Below are 27,394 nucleotides of genomic sequence, written 5' to 3'. Positions count from 1 at the left end.
ATTCCTGTGTGAATGCCTCTTGTGCGAAATTTCAGCTGCTCTTTCTGGAATCTTTAACTTAACCAAATCTCAGAGCTACTTCCTCTTCATTTTACTTCCTCTGCATTTCATAGTAAACTGGGTATGTTTTTTTCCCTTTAAATCTTCCCTTCCTCTGGCATCTGTGACTGTCCTCTCAGAGGTTTTGTGCAGCTTTTTCTTGTGTAGATAGAAAGTAAAACAACCACAAAAATCCTGGTTTAAAAAACAGACAGGCAAAGAAAAATAATGAAATAGCTTTCAAGTGACTTTTTAAATTGTTCACCTTATGGTAAACAAGCCTTGTTTTCTCAAACAATTTTAGCTAACAGTGCTTACATGTCAGTTGGCCTTATATTTACTATCCAAATTTTTAAACAGAAGGGGTGAAAAGATGATACCAAAAGTCTCTGATTTTGAAAACACAGATTTAATTCTAGAAAAGCTGTACATTTCTTGGAGCCTCCAATGCATGTTACAAAGCCAGTGCAGCTGTTTCAGGATGATTTCAGCCTGCTGCTGGCAACAAAGTCTTCAGCAAATGCATATTTTTAGAAGTTCTGTTTGTATATGTATTCATTAGTAAAACATTGCAGGTGGTTTATCTGGAGTTTGAAACTTTGCTTGGAACATAGCCCCTCTTGGCATATGTGCCCCCTCACATCCCAGCAGATACTTGAAACAAAAAATAATTATCTTGGATATAGAACAAGGGCTCTAAATTAGAATGTGGATGGGAGGGTTAACCATAAAAGATTCTGATGTGAAGACCAAATTGAAATGGTTTTGGGATATTTTCTTCTCATTTGGTGGTATAAGTTCCTCATGCTTTGCATTGTTCAGTGCAGGTAGTGGAGAAGCTCAGGGGTGAGAAATGAAGAGTCAGTTCTTTTGTTTGTAGTAGTTAAAGCTTCATACCTTCTCTGAATCTGAGGTATGATCAGACTTTGTCCTGCAGGCCATGGAAATTGAGTTTGTTTCAAGTTCACCAAAGCATGATCCCCTTGGCCTTGAGAGGGCATGTGATTAAGTGGCTTTTTTGGGGGGTGTTGCTTTCAAGTGTGGAACAAGAGAAAGGCTGAAGGATTGTTGGTGCAGCAGAAACTAACTGATTCTCAGTCTTGCAATATTGAATTACTTATATTGAGTGAGTGCTAACTCAGTCCGATTGGCAGGCTGGCTTGGTGCTCTCCAGCTAGGAGAGCTAGAGTCACTTAGTTCTTTTTGGGTGTTTCTTGCTGTAAGAGAGATTTGATACCTAGCTCTGAGGTTTCTGGACTTAGATAAATTACCAGCTTATCCATGTATGTTGCATTTTATCTTGAGCCCAGTCTTGGGAGAAGGTGTTCAGTGTCAGCTCTTACTCTGTTTCTGTCTAAAACAGATTTCTCTTTCTCAGCTTTTCCTACCAGATAGGGGTACCCCACTGTAGGTTCTTGTCTTTCTGTTCTCATAGTCTGGGAACTGTGTAACTTTACAAATTGTTTGCCTGTTACCATTTTCATGCTTTGAGATCTAAAGAATGTAAACTCATTAAAAAGGAATTTTCTTTTCTCCCACGACAGTTAGGCAGACTTCCTTACCTGCTTTCTCTGCCATCAAGACCAGCTTCAACATTTTTCTTCTCTTTCAGTCAATACTCATAAATCCTTTTCTCCTTTCAAAAAGGAGGAAAAAAAGAGGAAAAAAGTACAGTAAAGGAGTTGTTAAGCTGCTTCTAGTTAAAGACGAATTACTGTACATGGTCAAGGGTATCTGGTTGTTCCCTGTGTCAGTCGTAACCAGGCCTATATGACAGAAGTGTGCAATATTTTCTAAGACGTTTTTCCTGAACTGCCTTATTTATTTTCTGAGTTGCCAATAAAATATATTATACTCTACAAAAACTTGGGGGAGAGTTTTGCTTTAATGGGGAAAGGATATATTTGCAGTATTTTATAACCTGTTGGTATTTACGTACTGCTTCTACCTAATGCTGTAGGGCAAAACTGAATTATCAGAATAGCTATGGGTAGATGTTACTTATTACTGACTAAACCATTTCTTTCCTACATCAAAGTGTCTCCTGTCTATGGTGTAATATGTCACTGTTGCAATATGTTTATCCGTGTCAAACTATTGCATTACAACACAAACAGAGGCATTCTGATCTATAAAAAATATTTTGATCAGTAGTAACTAGCAGCTGCCTTTGTTCTATTTTTAAATAATTAAATAAAATATTTCAGCTGTGTTAGATCATATGCTATGCACATGTGCTACTGACAGGTCATGAAACTGAATCAAAATATAAAATTGAGGAGAGAAATCATGTCCCTTTGAAATATTTATTTTAAATTTACTGTTACAGTAGATAACTGTAATATTTGGGTTTTATTCTAAATCAGAATGGAAACAAACTTTGTAACATGCAAATCCCCAACTAACAAAAATTCTGAGGTTTTTATAAAGTATCAGTGGAACACATCTTCAAGTATGAGTATTTTGAGACAACACATGTACAAGGAGAATTTCAAGAGTAGGCTTTATTAAAACTAATTTTAATGGATACCATACTGTAGAAGGATATATAAAATAGGTGCTGATTATGTCATACATAATATGTCAGTAGAATGTACGTGCTCCCTGACTATCTTAGCATTTGTTGTTCTGTTTGAGACTGAATACAAATGTACAACAGTTCAGAGGTAGAAACATTGTAGGGAAACTTCTAATCTTGATTTTCAATACTTAACATGAATGATACCCATATATTTGCACAACAGAAGACTGAAGTTACTGGGGTTACTACTTTTTAACTATTGTAAAGACTGTATCAGGTCATATGAAATCTAAGTAAAATTTAAGATTTCCTGTTTACATTTAACTTAACTATGTTGTTTATGAGGTTTGACAGCAGTATTTGAAGATTATATGCAACTTAGACAACATTGTAATACATACAGAATGGATTTTCACTTTTCCATCTTGATCTTCAGTTAACTTCAATGCATGCCACCGGATTTTGTTCAGCTCAAATTGTTCATAAACTTCTTGTAAGCAAAGCAGTAAGTTTGCCACATGACCTGAGAAAAGTGAAGGTGAATGGATCATATTTGTGTTTGCAGTCAGCAGCTGAACACAAAGGTCGTGCAAATAGAACAAATGTTGTCATCTCAGTCCTAGAAATGGTGCCACCCAGTTAAAGCTTTTTGCCACACTTTCATTAGAAAAAAGTGCACTCTAACAGTGGTTCTCAAAATCTCGATGCTCATCAGACACCTTTCTGTAAATGCACTTGAAAACAAGTAAGTAACAAGTAAGTAACAAGAGTAAGCATACAAATGTGTTTGCATCTATTCGTGAGTAAAATTAGGCCACTCAAGCTAATCCTTTTAAAGGAAACATACTCTGTTTCCTTTCCATTTGAAACTCTGCTTATTTAAGAAAATCCTCTTTAATTTTTTTTTTCCAGTACAGAATATGACCATTAAATGGTTCATATTTCTTAAATTAAAATAAGTGCTTTTTTCAATGATCCTGTAGCATGATCATACTTTCAAATTTGCTGCTGGCATACAGCATGTCCTTGTTTTGACCTGCTGAATCTGTTTTGGGCAGGATTGGTGGGGGTTTTTTGTTTATTTTGTTTAGTTTAAGGAGTGGTGATACAGATACCAATTTTTCCTTCTCTTTATTTCCATTTTTTTCATTGTACTATTGAAGACTGGCCTCGCAGAGTTTTAATGCTCTTTTTCTTTTTTTCTTTTTTTTTCTTCCTCACTTCTCTACTATTTCAAGGGTTTTGTATGTTTTAGCATAAATTGCTATTGGAAAAGTCTGCTTTCATATTGGTTTATTTTATTCCCCCCAAACTCGCCAATAAGAATAGCAATAAGAATATTGCTCTTTTGAGTCCAGTTCTAGAACTACATGTGGAATGGGTATATGTGCACGTATACTCGTCTACCCCTTACAAGTAAAGCCAAATTTCTTTTTATGTTCATCAGGTCTTGCTTTTAAAGTACTAATATTTTGAAAATATAACTGCTTTCAAGCTAAAAATGTTTGCACTACTTACATATATGCAAGACCTTTGTGTTTTATTGGAGCAATGTAATTTACTTATGAAGAGTGCATTTCGTTGTAATATATATGCTGTTATATTTTATAGGTTGCCTTCTCTACTGATGGCATATATTTGTTTAGTCAGTGATAGGAAGAAGTTAATATCAGCAAGCTTTATTACTGATACTCATAGCTGATAATTACACACTTCTGTTCACATTGCCACATTACGTATTTGCACAGTAAAAATATATACGTGTAAACACAGTAATAGTTTTTCATATTTCCCTTCTGGCAAACAATAGTATGTTTGTTCTGCAGAGTATGTTAATGTGTAAAAGATATGTAAGTCCCAAGTAGGTGTTTAAATTATGGGTGTGAACAAATGGCAGATAGACTTAAAAAAATGGGGCAGGGGGGAGGGGAAAGAAAAAAGAAAAAAAAAACCAACAAACTTCTTCAGGGAGTTACCTTTTATTTTTATAATTCTTTATGCAGACCCTTGCTTACACAGTTCTTTCTTTTGAAATTGTTTTGGGTATGTATGTTGAGTTAGTGTAGCATCAGTTTCAGGTGTCTGTATTTTTGAGGGAAGAGGAGAGAGAATGATCTGAGGTCTACTCAGGTAAAAATGGTTAAAATTCTTATAAATACACACACATGCTTCATGGTTTTTGGCCATTTGTGAATCGTGGAGCGAAGACTCATGCGTGAGCTGGGGTATGGAGGTGTTAGGTTGTGCTGTAAACTAGACCCCTGAATACATATGGGTCAAAATAATCTTCTTGTTTCAGATGTTTGAGGGAATACCAGTCTTGCTTTGATTTTTGCACTTTTCTTTGTCTAAACTTTGCTCAACCCCACTTGCTACCTGTCCATCCAAATAACTATTGCTGTTTTGTAATGCCTTTTGTTGGCACCAACTTTGAAATCATTTGATAGAAGAGATAATAATAAAGGAGGTATTATTACTAAGGAAGTATAGCACACCTCGTCCTGTTGCCAGTTTCATTTGACCTTGCCACTGGAGTCTGTAGTCATAACTTGTAATTGATATCAACAATGATCTTAAGAACTATGTGAGAGGAAGTTCTCATTCCCAGTAAGTTCAGGACAGGTCAAAAGCAGGCTAGTTTTGCTGTTTTCTAGGAAATTTTATGCCAAATACCAATTGCTGAATTGGTATAAGTGGTCCATCTTGGTGAAAGCCATGAGGTATAACAGTGCAAGAAGTTTTACTCAATATATAACCAACGAACATTGTTTCTTGGAATGTTGATTGTAACATGAAAATGATGAGAATAGGCAACTGTAATCTTAAAAATCCTTCAATGAGTGAGTGTTCATGTCCAGGAGCTGATTAGGATTTCACAAGTTCAAAAAAACTATAGAGCACTTAAGAAGAGAAAATTAACAAAAAGAGAAAATGAATAAAAAGAGAAAATTAATTCAGAAATCTCTTAAAGCAAAAACAGTAGTTATAGATCTGGAACTGGTTAATCACTGGTGTTTGTTTCAGACGTGGGAAAATAATGGTAATACCAGCACATATATACAAAGATGAAATCAAAGATTAGTTTTACACTTACTTGTAAACAGATTGTGCTCATAAGCTTCAATATCTGCTAAAAATATTGGATTTTAAAGTTGATACTATGGGGACGACTATAGGCAAGCCTGGCACTAGACACTATCAAAAAAATGCAATAGTGGTAAAACTGTGCCTGATATCCAGGTTTGTTATTTCTGGAACAACATTCTTTCTCAAAACTGTTCATGTAACTTGAAATTATCTAGACAATTAAAAAAAAATCAGATTATCTATTTGTGAAATATTTAATAAAGAGATTCTTATGTGGGAAGGGTATACTTCCTTAAGTTATTGGAAAGATTTCAGAATTGTTGCAAAATCATTACTCTTTTCTACAAGGAATGAGGTGAAGTTAAATTCCATTTATCATCTTCTTATTTCCAATATAGTACAAAAGAGAAGATGCACATACTTGAGATGTGCTCTAAGAAGGAATCGGGCTCTCTGTCATGACAAGCATGATATTGGACATGCAGCAGAGCACTTTGGCAGTCCAGCCAGAAAAGTCTCTCCAAATGCTGTTAGGAGAGAGAATTTAAGGAATTTAATGACATAAGATATGCAAAAGAGCAGCCTGGGGTATATAAGAAGCAGTAAACCCTCATTTATACTCTGAAATGTTTAAAGAGCAAGAAGTATACAACTGGATTAATTTTTTTTTAAATTAGGAATTGAAAAGACTTACGTAAAAGAGTGATTATTGTTGCAGCCTAACTGCAGTAATATAAGTGTGTGTTGTAAAAGCACGTAATTGAAAATATACTCAGTAGATAGTTATGAAACCAAGACAGGCAAACTGAAAATGGCAGATGTACACTGAATACGAGTACTGGGGATGTTGTTACTGGAAGGGTTCCTACTTATGACTTCAGTGAACTGCTGGAGTCGATAACTTCTGTGCTCTAACTTCTCTGAGTTTCTGCTTATTGTGCTTAAGATTCTTGAAAAGTAGAAATTTTATGCAGAGATTTTGTTTTAAAACTATAATTAGAAATATGTGCTTATATAGACTTCGTAAAGGTCCAAGTAGCATACATGTGCTTTTCTTAAAATTGATTGTTTTCCGATAGTCATTTCTGTGTTTAACCCAAATATGTCCTTGAGAGTACATATTCTTAGCTACATTTCACAGTTTTACATTGCACCTTCCTTTTTGTGCTCTCTTCTTGTTCCTTAGATAATTATGCAGTTTTGTAATCTGCATATGGCCTCTTTTTTCAACTGAATAATTTGCTTCAAACAGAAAGATATTCGAATGTTGTAGCTGATATGAAAGGCTATATAATTATTGGTAACTAATTGTTTTATGATTGGTGCATTACTAGTCTGTTTTGAATGCTTTTAATACAGGTGTTTTGAAAGTATTCCATTAATTTGTTTCTATAGAATTGCACTAGGGGACCTCTGAAGATGCATAGAATTATTCCACACTGTTGCTAGCTCAGTGTGAGAACATGTACTTCTGCTTGTGCTGCTCTGTATTTTCTGCTCCTCTTAAAAGATAGCTGACAAGAACTGTTTAAAAATAGCAGGCCAAGGGCAGGTGACAAAATGTCACACAAGCAGCACCTGGTCCAGTGACAGCCTGGAGGGAGGAAAAAACCAAACCCAGATGTCACAGATACGATTCTATTTCTGAAGCTGGTCAAACAGCAGAATTTCAGCTTCAGCAAAGGAAAAGAGAAGGGCCCATCCAAGCATTATGCATTCAAATTTTACTCTAGTTTTTTCATAGCAGTTCCCTTTTTTCAATTACAAGTATTAGTTTAGAAGTATAGATTATTATATACACCTTTTCTCTTTACAAGTAATACCTGTAACGTCACGCTCATTAATATGCTGTTAAGGAAAAGGGAATTAATGTCAATCTGGCAAGGTTTCTGAAGTATTTTAGCACAAGCTTATACTAACTGAAGTAATAGCAGCTTTAATGTTTCTGCAGTGCCGGATTAATGTGAAAATATGTATAGGAGAATTATGTCTGTAAATAGGAAATCTGAAGTAGTTAATGATCTCTTTAAGAAGCTTTGATCACGGAGTTGGAAAGTAAAAATGGAAATTTTATTTACCTTCCTTCTGCCCCCACTTTTTTCTGGAGGTGCTGTTTGCTTCATAGTCTTATTGTGGCGGCACTTTTTTCTAAAAGAATGAGAAAATTATAATGTGAAGAAAATATGTATTTGCTTTTCTTAAACTGCTTGTGACTTAGTTTCAGAAGTGTACTGAAACTTCATGTTGCATCTGTTCAGAAAGAATATTAATTACAGCACAGCAGTCTCTCTGACTGGAAATAGAAGCCTTTAACTTATTGATAGGATCTAAAAATGTTGGAGAAGATTGGCTTTAGTTCTGCTTTGTCAAAGCTTCTTTGTTAAAACTTGGGTTTGCAGAAGTACGGAAGAGAATTTATACTACAGGAACTTAACAGTTATATTGGTTCTTCAGTATAGTGAGTGGGTCTTGAACTCCCACATTTGAGTGCCAATGTAGTGAAGAAATGTAAACTGCCTGCTTCCTTAGCTCCCAAACTTAACTGCAAATCTAGAGATACGGAGAGCATATGAAATTAATTACAACACTTGTTAGTAACTTAAGTTACTTACATTACTTAATTGAAATAAATTTTTATGTGGCTGTAATGATTCTTTTATATATTTTTCCAAACAAGGACTAGTATCAATGACAGCTTTCAAATTGTTTCAGGAGGTTTAATTAAGAAAGTCCTATTACAAAGTTTCTTCAGGGTAAATTTTTAATACTGCAGCTCAGTTAAATAGTATCTAAAACTAAAACTAATCTGAACAGTGGTAGAGTTGGCTCATTTCTTGCTTTGACAGTAAAAGTAGATTTCTGTGGACTATGTCTCCTTTGAAACAAAGTAACCGTGTGTGAATTTGTTCCCACCTCCAGTTCCTGAAGTCATCAGAGATCTTCTTCAGCCAACCTTTCAATTGTTAAATCTCACCTAAGAAAATTGGTACTATTTTGCATCTCTCTAGCATCCTGGAAACTGGCACCAGCAGAGTTCATTTGAATTTCATGGTGAAACTTCTGTATATGATGGTCCCATATTATGGGTCAAGAATAAATATTTTTCAAAGTACATACGAATGTACTCCATGAGAACAACACTCCCTCCAACCCAGTATCTTATCTCAAATAGCAAGCGATAGCAGATTCTTAGGGAAGATTACAAAAACAGGGTAAGCACTCTGTCTCCAACGATCTGTTAACTCGAGAGCTTCTGGTGTCACAGATAGTATGGAAAATAGTGATTTATTTTTACCAATTAAACTCCAATTAAGTGGAGTTTTTGTAATGCTGTACTCGTTATTTGAAGCCTACTATAAATGGCGTAACTGCAGCAAGGTTGAACTTTGAGGCCTTGTTTTGAAAGGGTAAACGTAATACTTTTCTAGTACAAAGCAAAGGGATGTACTAAAAAATAATTATTTCATCGTTTATTTTGTGATTTTCAGGATTTTAAGTACATAACACTAAAGGTACTATGGTGTTAAATATATTAAATGTGTGTTCTTGGGAAGTTGTCTTCAGTAGATGGAAGATTTGGTTACCCGGACTGTTCATCCCCTTAAGCAACTTTTCATATTAATAAATTTAATTCAGTTTTGAAGTAAAAACATTAAAAATAGCTTTTATTTACATTGCAGGGCGTATGGGAATAAACTTCCATCATCCAGGAACAGACAATATTATGGCTCTTAATAGTAAGTAGTTAATATCTAATGACTAATATTGTCATGTTGAATACTATTTCTTACATTTATTTTGTATGTATCTGTGCAGTCAGACATAAATATGTGTAATAATAACATTTGCATGGAAATTTATGTGCACTGTCTTAAAATTATTTTCATAAATCAATTATCTCTAATTTTATTGGTAGAATTGGTGATTCTTTATATTAGCTTTCTAATACCTTTATGTGTTCCACTGGAAGCTTCATAATACCTGCTATAGATAATATTGCAAAAACAATCTCTATTGTTCCCTCTTTTGTGGGGGGATAACATGTACGTATGTTAAATCTGTAACTTTAATTTCTGATGTCTCTCCAGACGTATTTCTTCTTGTTGGGATGAGTTGTTCCAAGTTTTGCATACAATTACATTGTCTAATGGAGTTTACTTTGTTGGTTTCCCTAAAACATTATGTAGAGAGGACCGGAGAGAATGTTTAGACATCTAAATGATGAGGAAAAAGCGTGGGGCTGAACTTCACTGAAAGGTTATTGCTTTTGTTTGTGTTGGAAAATAAAAATAAATAAATAAAAAATCCAGTCATGAACATATGCATTCAAAAACCTGCCAAAATGGATCTGGAAGCTCTAGAGACAGCCACTATCATGAAGGGGGGGGTGGGCTGGAGAGGGGGGTGTGTGTGTGTTAGGCACCACCAGCATAATGTAGAACTGAACTATGCAAATCAAAGCATAGTTTTTGCCATCTAATCCTAAGAAACGCTAACTATTTTGAAATGTCCGGGTTTGCTTACAATGTTGTATTAGAGGTGTTAGGATTAATTTACTAACTTATCTAAATTTTTTTGCCTTTGCCTTGTCTATATAAGTTACACTGTGTATAGTTGAAAACTGCAGGTTTTTAGAGTCTTAAAATTAGATTGTTTTTTGTGTAGTACCAAACAAAAAATAATTTATAAATATGAAGAACTGAAAAGTTGTAATGGACAAGATGCAAGGGTTTTAACATTAGGCTTTAAATATGGGCTTTTGGAACGTATAAGACTTTGTGCTCTTTTTCTTAGTTTTACACTGTTAATGATGAGGTGATATTTTGCAGAGTTTCTGTTGTCATAGCTTATATGCCCCATTTTCTTATAGGCACATGAAATTATGGGAAATCAAGTAATTAACTGGGAGAAATGCTCCATTTAATTAAAGACTTTATTAAAAGGGGAAGCTGGTCATGTGGGGGGGGGTGTGTGTGTGTGTATCTAAGTTCTACAAAGTACAGTCTGCTGCTGTTTGGCATGGATTCTGGTCTCAGAATGTATTTGTTGTTCTAAAGTGGGCATTTCAATAAGCTGATTGGAATAGTAATATAATTGTGAAGATGGAAGGTTATGATTGAATTTTGAGTTATTTTTAAAAATTGACAGTTAGGGAATACATAGCAGTATTTCTTATGAAGTCTTACAGAGATTTTTGAAAGACAGGAATGCAAAAAATGATACAAAAAGCTATACTATATACTGTACTATATCAAATCAGGGTTGTTTCATTTTGGGACAACTCATTTTTATCCTAAATGGATGAATATATTCTATTCTGATTTCTGTCATTGCTAGATAAACTTTAAAAGAAAAAAAAAGTTTCCTTTTTAATGGAAATAATATTTAAGAAAATATTTCTTCCTCCCTAATTCCTTTGAAATCTTTACAGCAGCTATATAATCTAATTGTTTATAAAAAATAATGATCCTTTGCAGCTATAGTCCTGGTATATGGCTAAAAGATTAGTATACGTAACTGAGGGACCTAAACAAAATACATTTATGCGTTTCCAGTATTTAAAATATTATAGGGTTATTGAAATATTAACTGCTTACAGACTTACATAAACCTGGAATCATAAATATGCAATTTACGCAAAATAGTAGTGATTGTTGTTTTGAATGAAATTCAGCAAAAATCAAAAGTCTGGATAAGTTCCCATATATTTTCCCTCTCCTGCATCTGTTCTCCTTCCCATTCTTTAGTAGGTGAAGCCACACCGTTTTTGGCCACACCATTCTAGCCCAGAAGCTAGAATTATTTTACTGTTCTTTGCTCTTAAATCTTTGAAGACTTGAGAATAAAAGCAAGTATTCAAGTACATAAGCTTAAAAATTACTTTTTGTGATTTAAATCCTCTTTTGTATGCAGCCAAAACTGAGAAATTCAGAACTATGTAGTTCCCATGTGATCCATTACCTTTGCCATGGGGAAATACACTAAGGAAAGTCTGTCCAAGAAGAAATATTCTTTCCTTGCTGGAATGGTTGTGGTTTGGGTTTAAAAAAATAAAATGAGTAAAATAAAATAAAAATTCCCCAAAGAGATTTCATCCCAGTAATTTTTGGAGCAATTTAAAGAACTTATGTAACTTCTTTAATTCATAATACTTGTCATATCTATATATAATTTCTGTGAAACCAAACACTGTCTGCTGAATCTGCAAATCCAACTTTCACATACTATTTATACTCATTGCTACATAAGCATTTTTCTCTTTTCCTGTGAAGACACAATAATAATCTTTAAGATTTATTACTGAAAGCTCAATTTCTCACTAACAGTTTACGCAATCTTTTGAAGCTGGAGACAGCATAGGTTCATGCCAACAGCAATGCAAAACTTTATGCATTGTAGGGAGAGTGGAAGTTTTCTGAGGGGTGTTCGTCTCTTTAGCTCTTTCTCATTCTTCATGGCAACACTTTCAACTGTACTTCAGCTGGTATCTCATTTATTAATTACAGCCTTTTGAAACTAGGGATTTTCCTGACTTGACTGTCTTGAGCTACTGTCTGTGAATGTTGAAGGGGATTGTTTGGTTTGAGGGAAAGTGTTACTTGTTTAGTTGGCAGGGCTTAGTGTAGAGCATACTACCACCATTTTGTTCATCATTGCGCAAAACTATAAATCACAATCATCTCAAAGCGCTGAGTTCTGAAATAATAAAATTAGTGAGATAGAAGAGATTACTTTTAAACGCATAATTATTATGAATCTCTTCTTGTCATTAATGACATTTTGCCTGTGTACGTACACAAACTGTTGCACATGTGTATAAGCATGTTTATATTGTAGAGGCGCTTCAAGTTCTCTATCAGAATTAGGCTTCTATTGAGGAATGCGATGTTCAAATATTCAGAGAGATCTTAGCATAATCCTAAAGAGCATTTAAACAAAAGGAAGATGCAAATATTTATATTTGAAACATTGTGCAAAGGGAGAAAGCTATAGCTTTTGTCTCTACTAGATCTAATTGAAGTTTCTTTAATTGAAATAGTGTTTTTAATCAAGTAGTGACATATGTTAACTTTTTAATGTCATTCATACTGAGCTAAACAGTAGAACAATTTTTATAAACTTTTATCTATAGCACCTTATTAAATACAACTGATATTAAATACAACTGATACTTTCTAGGGGAAATGTGGCATAAAATGAATTATTGATTTTATTTATGTAAATTCATGTAAAGAGAAACCATCTATTGATGATACTTTTAGTAGATGTTTGCAATACTAATTAAAAGTTGTTTACAATACTAAGCAAAACCTGAAAATAAATTAATTTGCTGTGCCAAAATTAACTCAAAGGTATCTTCCATCCCCTTCTCTTGCTAGTATTCATTCCCATTTGCAGTCATACATTTCTGCAGCCATTGCTTCTGTTTGGGGGTCACTGGATGTTCTCTTGAGTTAATATGTGCTCCTTTTTAATTAGCTATATAAATAGGACTAAATGATCAGCATGAATACACAGTCACCTATGTGCTAGGTAGTGAGCTATCTTTAATGCTTCTTGTGAACTCCAGAAAGCTGACAATAAACTTTAGTGGGAGAGAAGTATAGCAGGTGAAAAAGGGAGATGGGGAATAAACGAGGGTGGTGATCTTTCTAAGGAAGCACTGAACTGTATTGCTGGGATCCCAAATGAACTTCTCTAAAATGAGTTTAGACTAAAGGCAGTTAAACCAACAAATGAGAAAAACCCCTTCATGAAGTGCTGGAATTTTGTTTTTCCTAAAGCTCCTCTGTACAGTGACTTTGCATTGCTGTTGGGCTTCAAATGTTCCATTTGCTTCCAATGTTCATTCTTGTCTCATATGAAAATGTGTCATCTGTGAGGTCTGGTACTGTTTGCTCTCCATCTGACTGTCTTTTCTTCTTTTCATTAGTGTCATTTAGTTCTGTTTGTTCTGGATAAAATAATTTGAAAAATACATTAAGGCAAGGGTTTGGGGCACCTCTTTAGATGTTTGTGTATAGATTTTGTTTTTGTTTTATTAATATAGATAATAATTATGTGGGGAAGTCGTCATGCCATGACAGAAAGTGTAACGGCAGCAAAACAATTTCATCTTTTATTTTCGTGCTTCTATTGGTTTTAAAATTGCCTTGTCTTCTTGAGAGCTATCTTACTTGGCTCTTCCTATATTCTGATGTATTGTTTTTAAACACATAGAGTTTTTAGATTTAAACAATTTGCTCAAATAGCATTTAATATTTAAATCTTTTGCCAATGCTATTAATACACCTTGAAATGAACTGCTCTGAGTAGAAAGTTTATTGAATTATTTTTGTCTTGCAAAATCTTGGGTTGGCAGTTTAACAGCTATTAAAAGCTTGGGTTTTGTAGTGATAATACTCTGGGAAAATGTGCGGCTAAATTTTGAGAGGCATCAATCTCTTCTAATAGTTTGGTACCTACCTATAGGAATTTGCTGAGCTCTTTAGCCCAATTGCCAAGTCGGGTTACTAATGTGTTACTAGCTTATTAACATGTAAGGAATAATATAAAGGAATGAAAGACACTGAGAGAGCTAATAAGGTTTGCAAAACTAGACCTGATTTAATTGTGAAGAGATCAGAGTTTATTTAACTGGAGGGAAAAATTGAATGAAGTGTGACATAGCAAAGGCAGCGGGGTTCATAAGAGTCTCAGAGTGTGTGAACTGTCACTTCATACATAATCTTGTTAAGTTTTTCAGAACCAGCTGTACAAACAGTTAGTATTGATGCTGCCTTGGGGGCTGTGAGGCGGGCTAGCTGATATCTCAAAGTCCCTTCTACACCTGTTTAATTAAAAAAAAAAAAGGGTGGGGGAAAGGTGGAGGAGCAATAAAACATGCTTTTTCTTCTTTCTTCCCTTCAATTTTTTATATTGGTATCTGCACTTTCTGACATCTGATTTTGCTATTACTGAAAGCAGTACCTCTTATCAGGGACTGCTAAAGTCTTTTTCTAGCAGAGGAAGATTTCTTAAATTTTCTTCCTTTTAATCCAATTTTGTAGCTCTTTACTACCTTCTTGTTTGGTTTTTTCACCACCACTTTTCCTGCCTCATAACCTCACCAATGTGCTTTCCTTTCATCTATGTGATCCTCTCTATTGTGGGTGAGTGCCGTCTGTTTCTGCGGAATTTTAAGAACAAGATTTGCCAGGCTATTCCACAAGCATTATATATGGTGCTAGCAGAGATGAGACTGCAGTCCAGAATTAGGTTTGGTAGATTGGAAGCAATATGAAGGAAGTTCCTATCAGCCTGGCTGTTAGAAATGTGCGTTTTATCATTAATCTATTTTTTGAACTAAAACAAAGAAATGAACATAGATAAGCCTTACCTCCTGCACAGATGCTTGGCTGCTAAATATGTGTAAGGAAGGAAGACCAAAGCTGTTTAAATAATAGTTTTGAGTAGCAAATGCAGTTCACATGTTTGATCAAGTGCTTGAGGTCCAATGTGTGGGCCTTAACTGCATACAGCTTGCATGTAGATTGTATTTTTCTAATGGGATTCAATTGTGTTTGTATGCCAGCATAGGTTATCAAGGAGATTGTTGTACCCCTGCATTGCTAACATTGGAAAAAAGTGAACCAGAAAGGACTGTTGAGGCTAATATCACCAAATTATTGCAATGCCCATCTGCATCTCCAGCCCATCTATCAGTGGAAATTGAGAACCACCTTTTGAACCACTCTTAGATGAGCAATAATTCATCCCAATTCTAAAACGCAAATTATTTGGATTATATGTTTTCTTTCAAAGACCTCTTTAAAAAGACTGGAGGATAGAAGTCTTGTTCTTTGTGAACAGCTTTTCTAGCTATAGAAAAAGGGGAAGAAAGAGCATTATTTTCTTAAAGAAGCTGTTCTTTTGCATTGCTCATCATGAAAAATAACCGCTCAAATCTCAAATGCTGAAACATGCTGAAGGAAAAATAGTTGCAAATGCTATCCCTGAAAAAGTGGGGCGAGTGTTCTGCAAATAACAGATTAATATATAGAAAACTTTCTCTGGAAGCAAATAGATTTCTATGCACATAAAGCTCAGTTCAAACATAATATGGCAAGGAACCCAAAATTTAATATAGTGAACCAAGTTTAGTTCTTTATTCTCCCAAATGTAATTCTTATTTTTCCCCATGCTTTTATGCACATGACTTACTGAGTTTTATCATGTCATGTTCATTTATCAGCTTGCTCCTTATCTAGATAAAATCCAGAAATTGTTATTCAAGAAATAATATTTTATATGCAGTAAATTCATACTGGTTTTATTAAGCATTGGCCTCATTTTTGCATGCAAACCGTTCCTGTCAACCTTGACTCCTATTTTAGTTAGTAAAAATGTTGAATTTATTCTAAACTACGTTTACGTGCATATAATTTTTTTACGTTGAATGGTACAAATTAAGTTACTCAAACTGCTTCCGCTTTAGCTACTGCCTTTCATATACCTCCAACTGTATGCAAAACCACTTTTTAAATAGAATGTTCCTTACCTAGCTCTTATTCAGTGATTTTTTTTTTTTTTTTTTTTTTTTTCTTTTCACGTTTTGACAGTTTGTTAGATAACCTTGACCATTCAGACAGAGTAGCATGGACTGACAGAGTGATCAAAGAGAAAACTTGATTTGTCTTGCTGGAATTGCAACCATGATTTTTACACATGGGTAGTTTGAGACAGGTTGGTGAATGGTAGATACTTTTAAAATCATGAAGACGTAAATAAAGTTTATTTGTGTACATTATAGCAAATGAATTGACTGAAATGAACAAAGTCAAGAATGTTTCCCAAAGGAACTTTGAATATGTGGCCCAAAGTTTAAAAGAAGTCTAGTATTTTACAAAGATACAATATTCATATGTCTCATCTCAGAATTTTATTATGACCCAAAAGAAATCTTCAGTTGATAGAAATTCTGACTATGTTGCATGCACTTCTTGCATCTGTGTTTCTTGTTACATGCACACAAATACTTGATCTCAGTCTGTGTATTTTTAATGACATAAAAACAGAGTTCCTAGATTATTCTGTTAATTTGCTTTTTTGTTACTTTAGCAAAAAGAGTTCTTCAGTGAGTTCAAGGTGTGTGCTACGGAGATAGCAAAGATACATTGCATGATTATACTTGATTCTATCACCTTCTCTCAGATCATTAATTCATTTTCACCGGCATTGTAATTCACTTGTAAATTTCCAGATCTCTAAGAACTTCAGAGACCCACTATTCAAAAGAAAGAGCTTGACATATTTTCCTTTCTGATCTTAGAAAATTATTGGACAACTCATAGTGTCCTAAGGCAAGTATTGTTCTGAACTGCTGACTGCTTCAAGATTACAAATGAGTTTTCCAAGTTAGAAATAAGATTTTGGTACCTTACAAATCAAGGAGGTTCCCAGTCTTGTCAAATAAACTTTCCTTTAGCCCTTTTAGCTCCAAAATTTCAAATCTGGAAATGTTGACTTTTTTTTTCATAGAGATAAATTAAATCAATTTAAGAAGTGTCTTTAAGATTTCCTTGAAATGTGTATCTTTGATATTGCGGACACATTATTGCATGAACAAGATAAGTACCAACAGTGAAGAAAGAATGTTTTTTAAAATCTCAAAATACTTTCTAGTAAGTCTTCTGAAAATGTGATAATACAAATAAACGGTGTCACTTATTTCTGTATTTGAAATTACCTGATCAGATTAACTTTTAGCTATGATATGGAAAGAGGGAGGATCTAGTTCTTTTGAGTTAATATTTTATGGATTCACAAATTTATTATTTCCTTGAAATGCTAACTATTTGATCCATATACAATGTGCAGATCCAAACCCATATTATAACAAAGCAACGAAAAAAAAATCAGAAGTCTCACTGAGATCAGATGTCAGTAATTTGTAAGTCACTGTCTTATTTGGCATATAAGATCTCATGGCTTAGACATTTTAGTTCATCTAAAATAAAGAAAATTTTTTAAGGGGTGTGCCTAAAAGATTATTTTCATGGTCCAACATAATTTAATAACATTATAATAAATGTGTTTTCGGCTTCTTAATTTTACAGAGCTCTTCCAGTAAGGAGCATCTTCAGACTCTCGCGCAAATTAATCCTGTCCATACCTCTGCTGAAATCTGTGAAGAGGATCTTTCACAGCTTTTCAGTTTTATGTTGCTGTTAGAATCTGGTTTAAAGGACAAGTCAACAAATTAATTTGGCAATGTTATCTCCTATATGAACATACTGGAAGTACCTCAGCTTGTCTATAGACTTAAGTTATCAGATTTTTAATGGGGTTTGATGCATTTGAAAAGGTTCTCCAGAAAGTTCTCTCTCGCTAGTTATTAATTAGCCACAATGAAGCTGCTGAAAGCGTTTGATCTGCTCGATGTAGGTGAACAGTACTCAACTTTCTATACAGAACATTTTTTTGGTGGTAGTGATAGTAACACGTTGAATAAATACCAGCATGTGATTGATTGGCGTCATAAAAAAATATGTTTTAAGGTGGTTGTCTTTCAGTCAAGATTGTTAATTGTTCTACCGACTTTCTCCGTTGTGTAGCTAGCTGTCTTCCCAGGGGAACTTTCCCCACAGTTTCTGATCCGTAAAAATTGAACCCTTAACTAGAGATTAAGCTGTTAGAGTGGATGCTCATTGTCTCACATGACTAACATCTGTTGCCTCCAGGAGATCAAGTAAGGTGGTTTTTGTTTTCGCAAGTGTTTCTTAACTTCAAAGGCTTGGTTCACATGGATATTGAACTGTAAGTTATTATTACACCTTCTTGTACTGATGTATTGTGTCAGCATTTAATTGAATCATGTCAGATGATACACGTTTCTAGGTTGAGCTTTTGTGAAGTCATCACTGATACCTATTTTTCCCAAGTGCCACCGATTTTTTTCTGTTGTCTTATAACTGAAGTGTATTGTGAACAGTGCATACTACAAGCCTTATATGAGTATAGCCAGCTCAGTTATAGAATAGTAAACTAGAACAAGCCCTAAAGCATGCATAGTTTTTTGTGGAAAAGTGTCCTCATGGCCTTCCTATGGAATAATCCTATTCCATAGGAGTAAATTAAACCAGTGACAGCATATAAGTTTGGGTTTTGGAAACTTTTTGTCTTTGCAGCCTTGGGTAAAGCTAATGAAGCTGATAATGAACATCGGTTTCCCTGCTCTATTTCAGTTTTCTCTATCCCCTTTGGAAGCTTAATTTTTTTTTTTCAGTTCACTATGGTCTTTCCTATTTTTTATTATCAAAATAGCTAACTATTAGAATATAATTTTCTCTGGATCTTATAATTGTTCTTTCTCATAGTCTGTCTCTACTGTGACTGTACTGAGTTACCAAGAGATTAAAGAAGCTGAAACGCTTTAGTTTGGGGAGGAGAAGGCTGAAGGTGAATGCGATGGAGCCTTAGAAATATCACAGGGGAATGCAGAACTGCTGTTCACCATGTTCCACAGAGCTAGAACTAACGGTGAAACTTCTGATAGATCCATTTAAAACCCACAAAAGGAAGTTCTTCTGTAGTTTACTTTTGGAACTTGCTACCACAGGAATTTGTGGAAGCAGATAGTATCAGCAGGTTCAAAAAAGCGTTAGACAAATTGTTAACAAAAGATCTTTAAGCAGGTATTAGAAGTAGGCGAGAGTGTGCCTCCTAACATGTTTCATCCAATGACTATGAATGCTAAGGTAATAGGAGAGAAACATTATCACTGATAGAGGCCAGTCTAACGTGCTCTTTCTAGTGTCACTATTGAAGACTGAATACTTGTGTGGATGGTTCATTGGTCTTACCCAGCAGGGCATTGCATATGAGCTCTCATAGGTATTCTAGCTGAGCTCTATGGTTCATGTCTACGTTACACACTAAGTTAAGTTTATAAGAATATGTTTTAGTCACAGTCCTTTCTTTTTTGTAGGTTGTCACTTGGTTTCATCTCTTTCAAATAAATTGCAGAACACCTGCCTTAGTAATAATAATTCTCAGAAATCCTTTGTGCAATTTTGGTATTTATTTACATGATTTGCTTTTATCACACAAATTACACAATGTCGCTTTTTGTGTTGGAACCTTCCAACACAAACAACAGGGCAAAACCAAACTTATTCCCAGCGTACACAGTGAGCTGAAGAATGAAGGTGGTTTACTTGTTGATACACAATCAGCAATGTTCTGTAGCTTTATTGTGTTCTTGGTTTTCAGGATCTATGTTAACTGAGCAAGAGTAACTTTAAACAGCAGAGTAACTTCCCTCATCCACATAACTTGTCTTCTCTTGCCAACATTGTCACACTGTGGATGTTCTGGTCCTCTGTCTTTCCAGGACCATAGGCAAGGGTTGTTAGGTCACTCCTTCCTTCAGAATCCTGGAGGGATATCTTGTGTGGATGTGTGCTTCTGTGTGTCATGGAGCTATGCTCATCTCATAAACCAAGTTATCTCAGAAGGGTTTTGTGGCTCTTCATAAAATTTTGCAAGTGTGTTTGTATGCCACCAGTAGACCCCTTCTCCCTTGACTGCCAGATAGATGTTTGCAAAATGAAAGCCTTTAAAGTTCTTTCTCATCAGTTTCATATAGCTTTCCTTGAGATGCAATTAAAATATGAGCATTTCAGTTAAGTGTGTTTTGATTTATTGCAACAATGGGTAATCTAAATTTACTTAGTTGCATTGCAAGATTTGGGGTTTGGGGAGTTCGTTTTGCTTGTTTGTTAAAAGCTTAGAGTCCTGTTCTTCAACATACAGTTTCATGTTTGTAAAAATTCACTCAGCTTCTAGGATGAGGTGAGTTAATAGTTTCAGGAGGGTTATCAGGAGGTAAAAGAGAATGTATTGTTCCTTTGTATTTGAGTCCCCAATTGCAATTTGGGACATAGTGGTTATGCAACTTTACCTGTCAGAGGTAAAGAAAGTTGCAAAGCGATGGAGAAACACTAACAGAGTAGTGATCATTCTGGGAGTTGCACAACTGATCAGTGGCTGCCTGCAACAATTTCACATTTTACATGGGAACATGCGCTCATCATTTCTTAAAGCAGCTATGTTTTCATAAACACTGTAATGTTCTATGAGGTACCTAGGAAAGAATAATTGTGTTGAATTTTGAAACCTTTTAGGAGGTGTAAAATGATGTTCATATTTGGCACCAAAACCAGTATATAGGAGTGGCTTCATCAGTGGTGGGTACAATTTTGGGAACTCCCAGTCTCTTTTCTTTTGTCTTCTGTTGGAATTACCCAAGAGAGAAAGTAATTTCAGATATATAACACTGGTAATTTCGTTGATTGTAATAGTACAATAATTTTCTTATTGGCTCCCAAATGTCTTCATTCAAGAATAATTTCTGAATTGTTTATTTTCTAAAATATTTACTCAAACTGGAGGTGTTATGAAATTTACCTGATGAACCATTCCTTCTATTAAATTTGTTGTGCTCTGAACTTTGACTTATGAACAAGATGGGTATTTTTTTATTAAGTTGTCTCAAATGACACATTCGTATTTTGCATCCTGTGTAAACAACATAATGAAGTGTGTATTGACATTCTTAAGTTGCCGTGTTGAATAACTCTCAGCTTGTTAGAAAAAGTCATATTTTAATGTAAACACTGGATAAAATTGAGTTCATTTTCAAATTTGGGGTGTGTGTGTGTGTATATATATATATACACAAAAAATATAATCAACAATGGTGAAACTTCACCTTCTTTGAGTGTTTAGATGTGATGCAATGTTTTTAAATCAGCAAAAGCTGATTAGGCTGACTGTCTTCCTGTTTAAGTGGATTGCACTATTTTCCCCCTAGAATTTACAGGCAATTGTAAATATACCTTCAGTAAAATTTTTTATGGACATAAAGATTATGTGTGTGAGTGCATATATAAGATAAAAGTAATATTATGCAGTGCCGTATAACACAGAAGTGTTATAATACGTGAATGGCCATAGATTATTCTAAAATTTACAGAAGTCTGTGGTAGATTTCTGCTATCATGTACTCTTATCTTGTTCAAAGCCTAAATGTTTACGTTAAGCGTATAAAGCTTTCTTTTCTTAAAAAGAAACACAGAAGTCTGTTTCATCTCATACTAAAGTAATACTTCTTTATTTAATTTTTAGATTGGTAGCATTCTGTTTGAGAAACATCTTTCAAATAAATTACTCTCAAAATGTGTTGATAGCTATACCTTGATACATGCTTATTTTTTGGTCAATGGGCATTTAGCAAGACAAGGACTTGCTACAGAGGTCTGACAGTGATTCTTTGCCATCATAATAAGTAATGAAATACAGCTTGCTGTGCAAGGAGCAGAGTCTGTTTCGGGGCTTCCCAACTACCTCACTGTGGCTGAATAGTTGTTCACACAAACAGCTTCTACTGTCTTTATGTTAAACATAAATTGTGAAGCAGTTCTTCATCATAGCCCTTGAAATTTTTGAATGCCCCTAATGAAACACTCATGTAGTTGCTCTTTTGTGGCCTCATTGATGGTGGGGGAAAAAGAGATAGGTGTATGGTGTCTGAGACCGTGTTTCTTCAGGGCTTGAGGAAGAAGCTGCTTGAGTACAAGAGGTTACTAGTGCCTGTGCTGAAGGAGGTTCAGCTTTGCTCTGGGTAGCCCTTGGGGCCACTCAGAGGTGACAGCCGGGGACCAGTCAGCAGATGAGTAGTTCTCAACTAGCCACAACTGATCTGTCATGTAAAGTAGAGAAAGCTGAGGGGTATGGTGGGACACCTCAGGACGTGCAAATAGTATTGCAGTGAAGAGAAAAAGAAAAAAAACAAGGCTCTATTACCTACTGCCTAAGCTCACTTTCTGTTGAAAAACTCTACCTGATCCCTAGCCTTCCACACTTGATTACCTTGAAAGACTACAGATATCTTTTGTGACAGATTGAAGTCCCTGTGTAGAAGACAACTGTTTTCCAGATTATTTTCTGGTATTCTAAAATTTCAGATCAAAAAATGCTGCTTTTTGCATTTCCCGTTATATCATGAAATATGCTTCTGCACTTGTGCAACATTGTGGATTTTGCCATTGATGCATGTGTCATTGAAATGCTGTATTAATTCGGGTAGTTATAAAGACGTTTTTTCAATCTGTTTTTATTCGTCTGAGCATACTGGCTATTGAGTTCATATTGTTTTGGTAGGATTTTAGTATTTACAGATGGTTAATTATTTAAATTGAAACATAATTGGAAAATATGTTCTCCACAACTAATTAATAAAATGCAAAATTAATTCTTTTAATTAGGATTACTGTTGATGATGTTTATTGCCTCTTAAAACCATAATCCTAAATTATTATTTTATAGTACCGTAAGTTTGATATGCTTGATTTTTCTAATACCTTTGCTATGTAGAAAAATTGCACAGCAGGTATGTTCCTTTTTTTTTTTTTCCTTCTTTTTTTTCCTCCCCCTGGCTTTGTCATCTTCAAACTTTTTCTCTTGTCTTGGTTTGTTTGAATTTCATCTTGCACTTTTTGAATGTCTTTTCCTTCTTTATGGTGGGAGGGGAAAAAGAGAAGAGGTAGAAGCTACATTTTCTTTGCTTTTGGAGCTTAATCTAATGACAGCTGTACCGACAATTTTCTTCTGTGTTTACATGCAGCCAGGAGCTATGGGCGGAGAAGAGGTAAAAGTATTTACTAAATGTTTTGTTTGCTGAATAGTGGGAGAAACAAATATTTAGTCCTCTTATGATAATATGATGTTACCAATTTTAACATTATTTGGTTGATCAATTGCTTCATATAGATCAATCTCATATTCTTCATTTGTAAAGCATCTCCCTTTTAATACCAGCTTAAAGCAATGATGATTGTTAGCTGATAACTTCAAGTGTGTTGCTATTACTAGTGGACTGGGGGATGACTGAATGTAAAGACTCTTTCATGACACATATTTATGACTTTAAATGCATAGTATTCCAAAAAAAAGATTGTTTTCAGGTTTTTTGGGTTTTTTTTTTGTTTTGTAGAACTGCATTGTTTAGCTAGTGCATTTGAACATTTCAAAAATACTTTTTTCTTAGATGAAACACCTTTCATTGAATATTACACTTGAGTATTACATTGGATTGTCTTAGGTAGAACATTTTGAATACCAATACTAATAACTGTCCTCAACAGTGAATATTGATAATGATGATAATAATAATAATAATAATAAAAGATACAACATTTGAGCACATTTTAACTTTATTTCATCATAGGCAACCCTTAAAAAATAAAAGAAGACTGAAAACACTTTACAAATGTACAATGCTGCACATAAGTTTATTCTGAGAGATTAATGAACATGGACAATAGCAAGCTCACTGACTACCAAGAAAGCGACTAATGTAACCTTATATTTATGTACTTTGCTGTAGCTTACACAGACTGGTTTTTATTGAGAAAATAACAGTGAAGATTGCAGCTTTTAACAATCAGAGTTGGGCAGTGCTATCTGCTTGGGGTACTTTGGCATTAAACTTCATTTTATCTTCTTTTTCATGTATGTTCTGTGATAGCTATGCATGTGACACCGCTTCCTTTTGAAAATGTAGAGTTTGCATCACGTTTGTGAAGAAGCTTGGAGACAAACCTAGCCACACAAGCAAGCTGATAGCGTATAAGTAACTCGTAGTTTGCACATATGAATGGATTGAGGTAGTGAGGCTGAACAGGCTGTACTAACACAGTTTATAATATAGACTTTGAGCTGATTTTGTTCAAAGCCGACTGGTTTTAGTGTTTATTTGGTAGCTAAAACAAAAAGAAAAGATTTAAGTTTTCCCTGCAAACTTACCTTCCTATTTTTCCCCACTTCCAGAGAATAGGCTATTTTTAACAGATCCTGAAAGCATCCTAATATTTGTACTTTTTCAGTGCTCTCATAGTATGGAAACAAATTGGAAAGTATGTGGAGTATATAATGTTGTATACTCTCTGTGCATGTGAACACTGTTTAATTTCATTTTAAGATTGTGGCAAGTGTTTCCAGGTTGATCAAATGGCACCAAAGTAGGGAAGGAGGTGGGAGTCAGTTGGACGCTATTAATTTCTTGCAACTCATGTTTACTTGTAGAAGCGAAATATAGTAATGTGGCAGTAATTGTGATGAACACAGTGTAGGCTGTTTTATACAAATTGTAGTGATAACAAAACAGGGCAAACAAGTTCTGAATGTGCTGGACTTTCAGAATCTTTTTTTACTCTACCAAAAAGCATGTTTCACTCCATAGTAATTGTTTCCTATGTGAAATTCAGGCTTTTCTATAGTAACAAGTAGATTTGTGTGTATGTGTGTGCACGCGTGTCTTGTCATTAATGTTAGGGATTTTGTGACTTGCCTTATTCATACGATAGTAGAGTTCGTGATATTCATGCTTTTTCATTACCTTGAATTTTATAATGTTGTTTTGAGCTTTCTTTACCTTAAGAAACATGAAATTCTACAGTAGTTTGTTGGAAAATTATGTGGTGTTTATCAAATATTCACATATATCCCTCTCTATTATTGTTTTTACCATTTGCATTGTGGTAATATGCAGAGTACCCAGAGGCAAATCTGTGCAGGGACTCATTTCACGTTTATTATACTTGGGTATTTTAATTAGTGTTTGATTCTGTCACTGTGACTAAGCATCTTCAGTGAGAAGAGGTTTTGTCAGAAATTTCTTGGGGCTTGCCATAATCTATCAGTTCTCTACTTGATCCTCTGTTTTCTTTGAGTAAGGAGGTGAGCATTTCTTTGTAGGTATCATGCTTAGAGCTGTTGAGTCATGTTATTTTAGGTACCTTGTTTTTGACTTTTACAACCAGTTTTTCAGATATAGATGTAAGCACAGCTATGGGAAATCAGCCCAAAATCTATTCTGCTACACTGACAACTCAGAAATGCCAGGGGAGGTGCGCAGGAGTATAAAAATAGGGCATTTAGTGATGCTTTCCCATAATACTCTCCCAGAGATTTGCCTCTGGGGGTTTCTTGAGGTGATGTCTCAATATTTATTGCTTCAGAATGGGTTTTTCTCCTGTTCTTGCTCATTCCCTTTTCTGAACCTACATAAACTTTTCAGCTGCCTAAAAAGCCTGTGGCAAGGGGTTCCACAGTTTGACTTGCTTTCAGCCTTGCCATGTACTGATTGTGTTCAATGCCCTTTAGTTTCCCCTTACTGGAAAAGACAGTGAACAATCATTCCCTATTCCCCTGTCTGTATGCTTTCAATTATTTTAAATGTATACTTCATACATTTAACTCTATACTTGACTTAACTATAAAGTTTTAGATCATCTTTTGCATTTACTTAAGATGAGTACATTGCTTGCAGACTGTCAAGCATCTGGCATAAGAGGTGATATCTTGCTTTTTAAGCTGCTGTGCATTTTTATTATTTCCTTCAGAACTCAGCACTTATTCAGCCTCCTCTGTAGACCTGTATTTTAGCTGATCACCTTGTTCTAGTATCTATTCATTTGATGTGTCAGCTTCCCCTAATGGCTCATGTTTGTTGGTTTTATCATTTTTTACAAGAAGGTAGGTTGGGAGGGTGGGAATTAAAAGATTATTTAACTTCTTAGTAATGTCAATCTCTTACGGATATTTTAAAATTTCCTACTTTTCGATGGGTTTTCTGATTTGATATTTTTACACAATTTTAGCCTTCCTAATCATTATTTCTCTCATGCATGTGTTCTCTTTTATGCTGAAATGCTTATGTTTATATATGTGCATGACCTGTTTGTCCATTAATGGAATATTCATCAATAGTCTTTCCTGTTTTATGCTCTAAACCCACCATTTCTGACAATGAGTTTTACTAGACTTTGAAGAGTAGCATCTCTAAATCTTTCTCCGATTGTGGCATTTACCCTGTTTTTTATGTCGGTGCTTAAAAGCACAGCAGGATTTTTGTTTTGGTGGATTTTTGCATCTGTGGTTTCTGTCAATGTTGTGCATTCAATATATTCTTTCTAATCAAGACTTTTCTAATGCCTGGTGTTCATAAAAAATCAGGCTGGTGTTCTGTGTCAGTCAGAACATCTTTCCTGGTGTTTGTTTGTTAGATGTTTTCCATATATAGGATTGCTACTTCTTTTTGTAATCTGTCCTTTACTGGAGACTCTCTTGTTGATATTTTCAGTGTATGCATTTTTCTGACTAGTGTCCCTCTGCATGTCTTGAGTTTTCTCCTTACCCGTGTTTTTATTTCCTGTACTTCCCTGTGCTGTTAATACCAGTATGGTATTAATTCTTCCTTAGGTCTTGCTGGAAGTCAGTTTCATGTGATCCATTACCTTTGAATTTAATTATGTGCACTGCTATTTATATTTGTAATTAACCCCCCTATAAACTGTTTGTATCAATTAATTGTAATTCCATCCCTGGGACCAATCGGTATGAGGGGACAATTAGCCTTTTCAGAGTTGAGATGGGGTTCCCATTTATACATCTCTCTACATTGCAGGATTTATTTTTCAACTCGGGTATAGGGAATTATTAAATTCTAAAGTTGGCATGTTCTACAGTGCTGCTTACATACAGACTTTGAATATTTCTTTACTTTATCTTCTGGGTTAGTAAATCTGTTCTTAAGATAATGTATGTATACTTTGTCAGTAATAGCAACAAGTTAATTGTGTCAGATGATCACATATAAATTCTTTAGTTTTCATTAACAAACTGAATAGCAGCCATTTATGT

At 34.7% G+C, this 27,394-nt stretch overlaps 1 protein-coding gene across 1 annotated transcript in view; it reads left to right on the top strand.

The window, feature by feature from the left end:
* The window catches only part of CPEB3 (cytoplasmic polyadenylation element binding protein 3), a gene marked incomplete at its 5' end in the record, with an annotated part of 65,387 nt that overhangs the window by 3,011 nt on the left and 34,982 nt on the right, over positions 1–27,394 (top strand). The window contains one exon of the mRNA XM_009573330.1: positions 9,328–9,388. Within this exon, the coding sequence (XP_009571625.1) occupies positions 9,328–9,388 (61 nt within the window). The remainder of the gene's footprint in view (positions 1–9,327; positions 9,389–27,394) is intronic.

This window comes from Fulmarus glacialis, unplaced genomic scaffold, assembly GCF_000690835.1.
Source record: "Fulmarus glacialis isolate BGI_N327 unplaced genomic scaffold, ASM69083v1 scaffold4742, whole genome shotgun sequence".
Taxonomy (NCBI): domain Eukaryota; kingdom Metazoa; phylum Chordata; class Aves; order Procellariiformes; family Procellariidae; genus Fulmarus; species Fulmarus glacialis.
The sequence above is the reverse complement of the archived record's forward strand: the minus strand, read 5'-3'. Positions and strand labels throughout refer to the sequence as shown.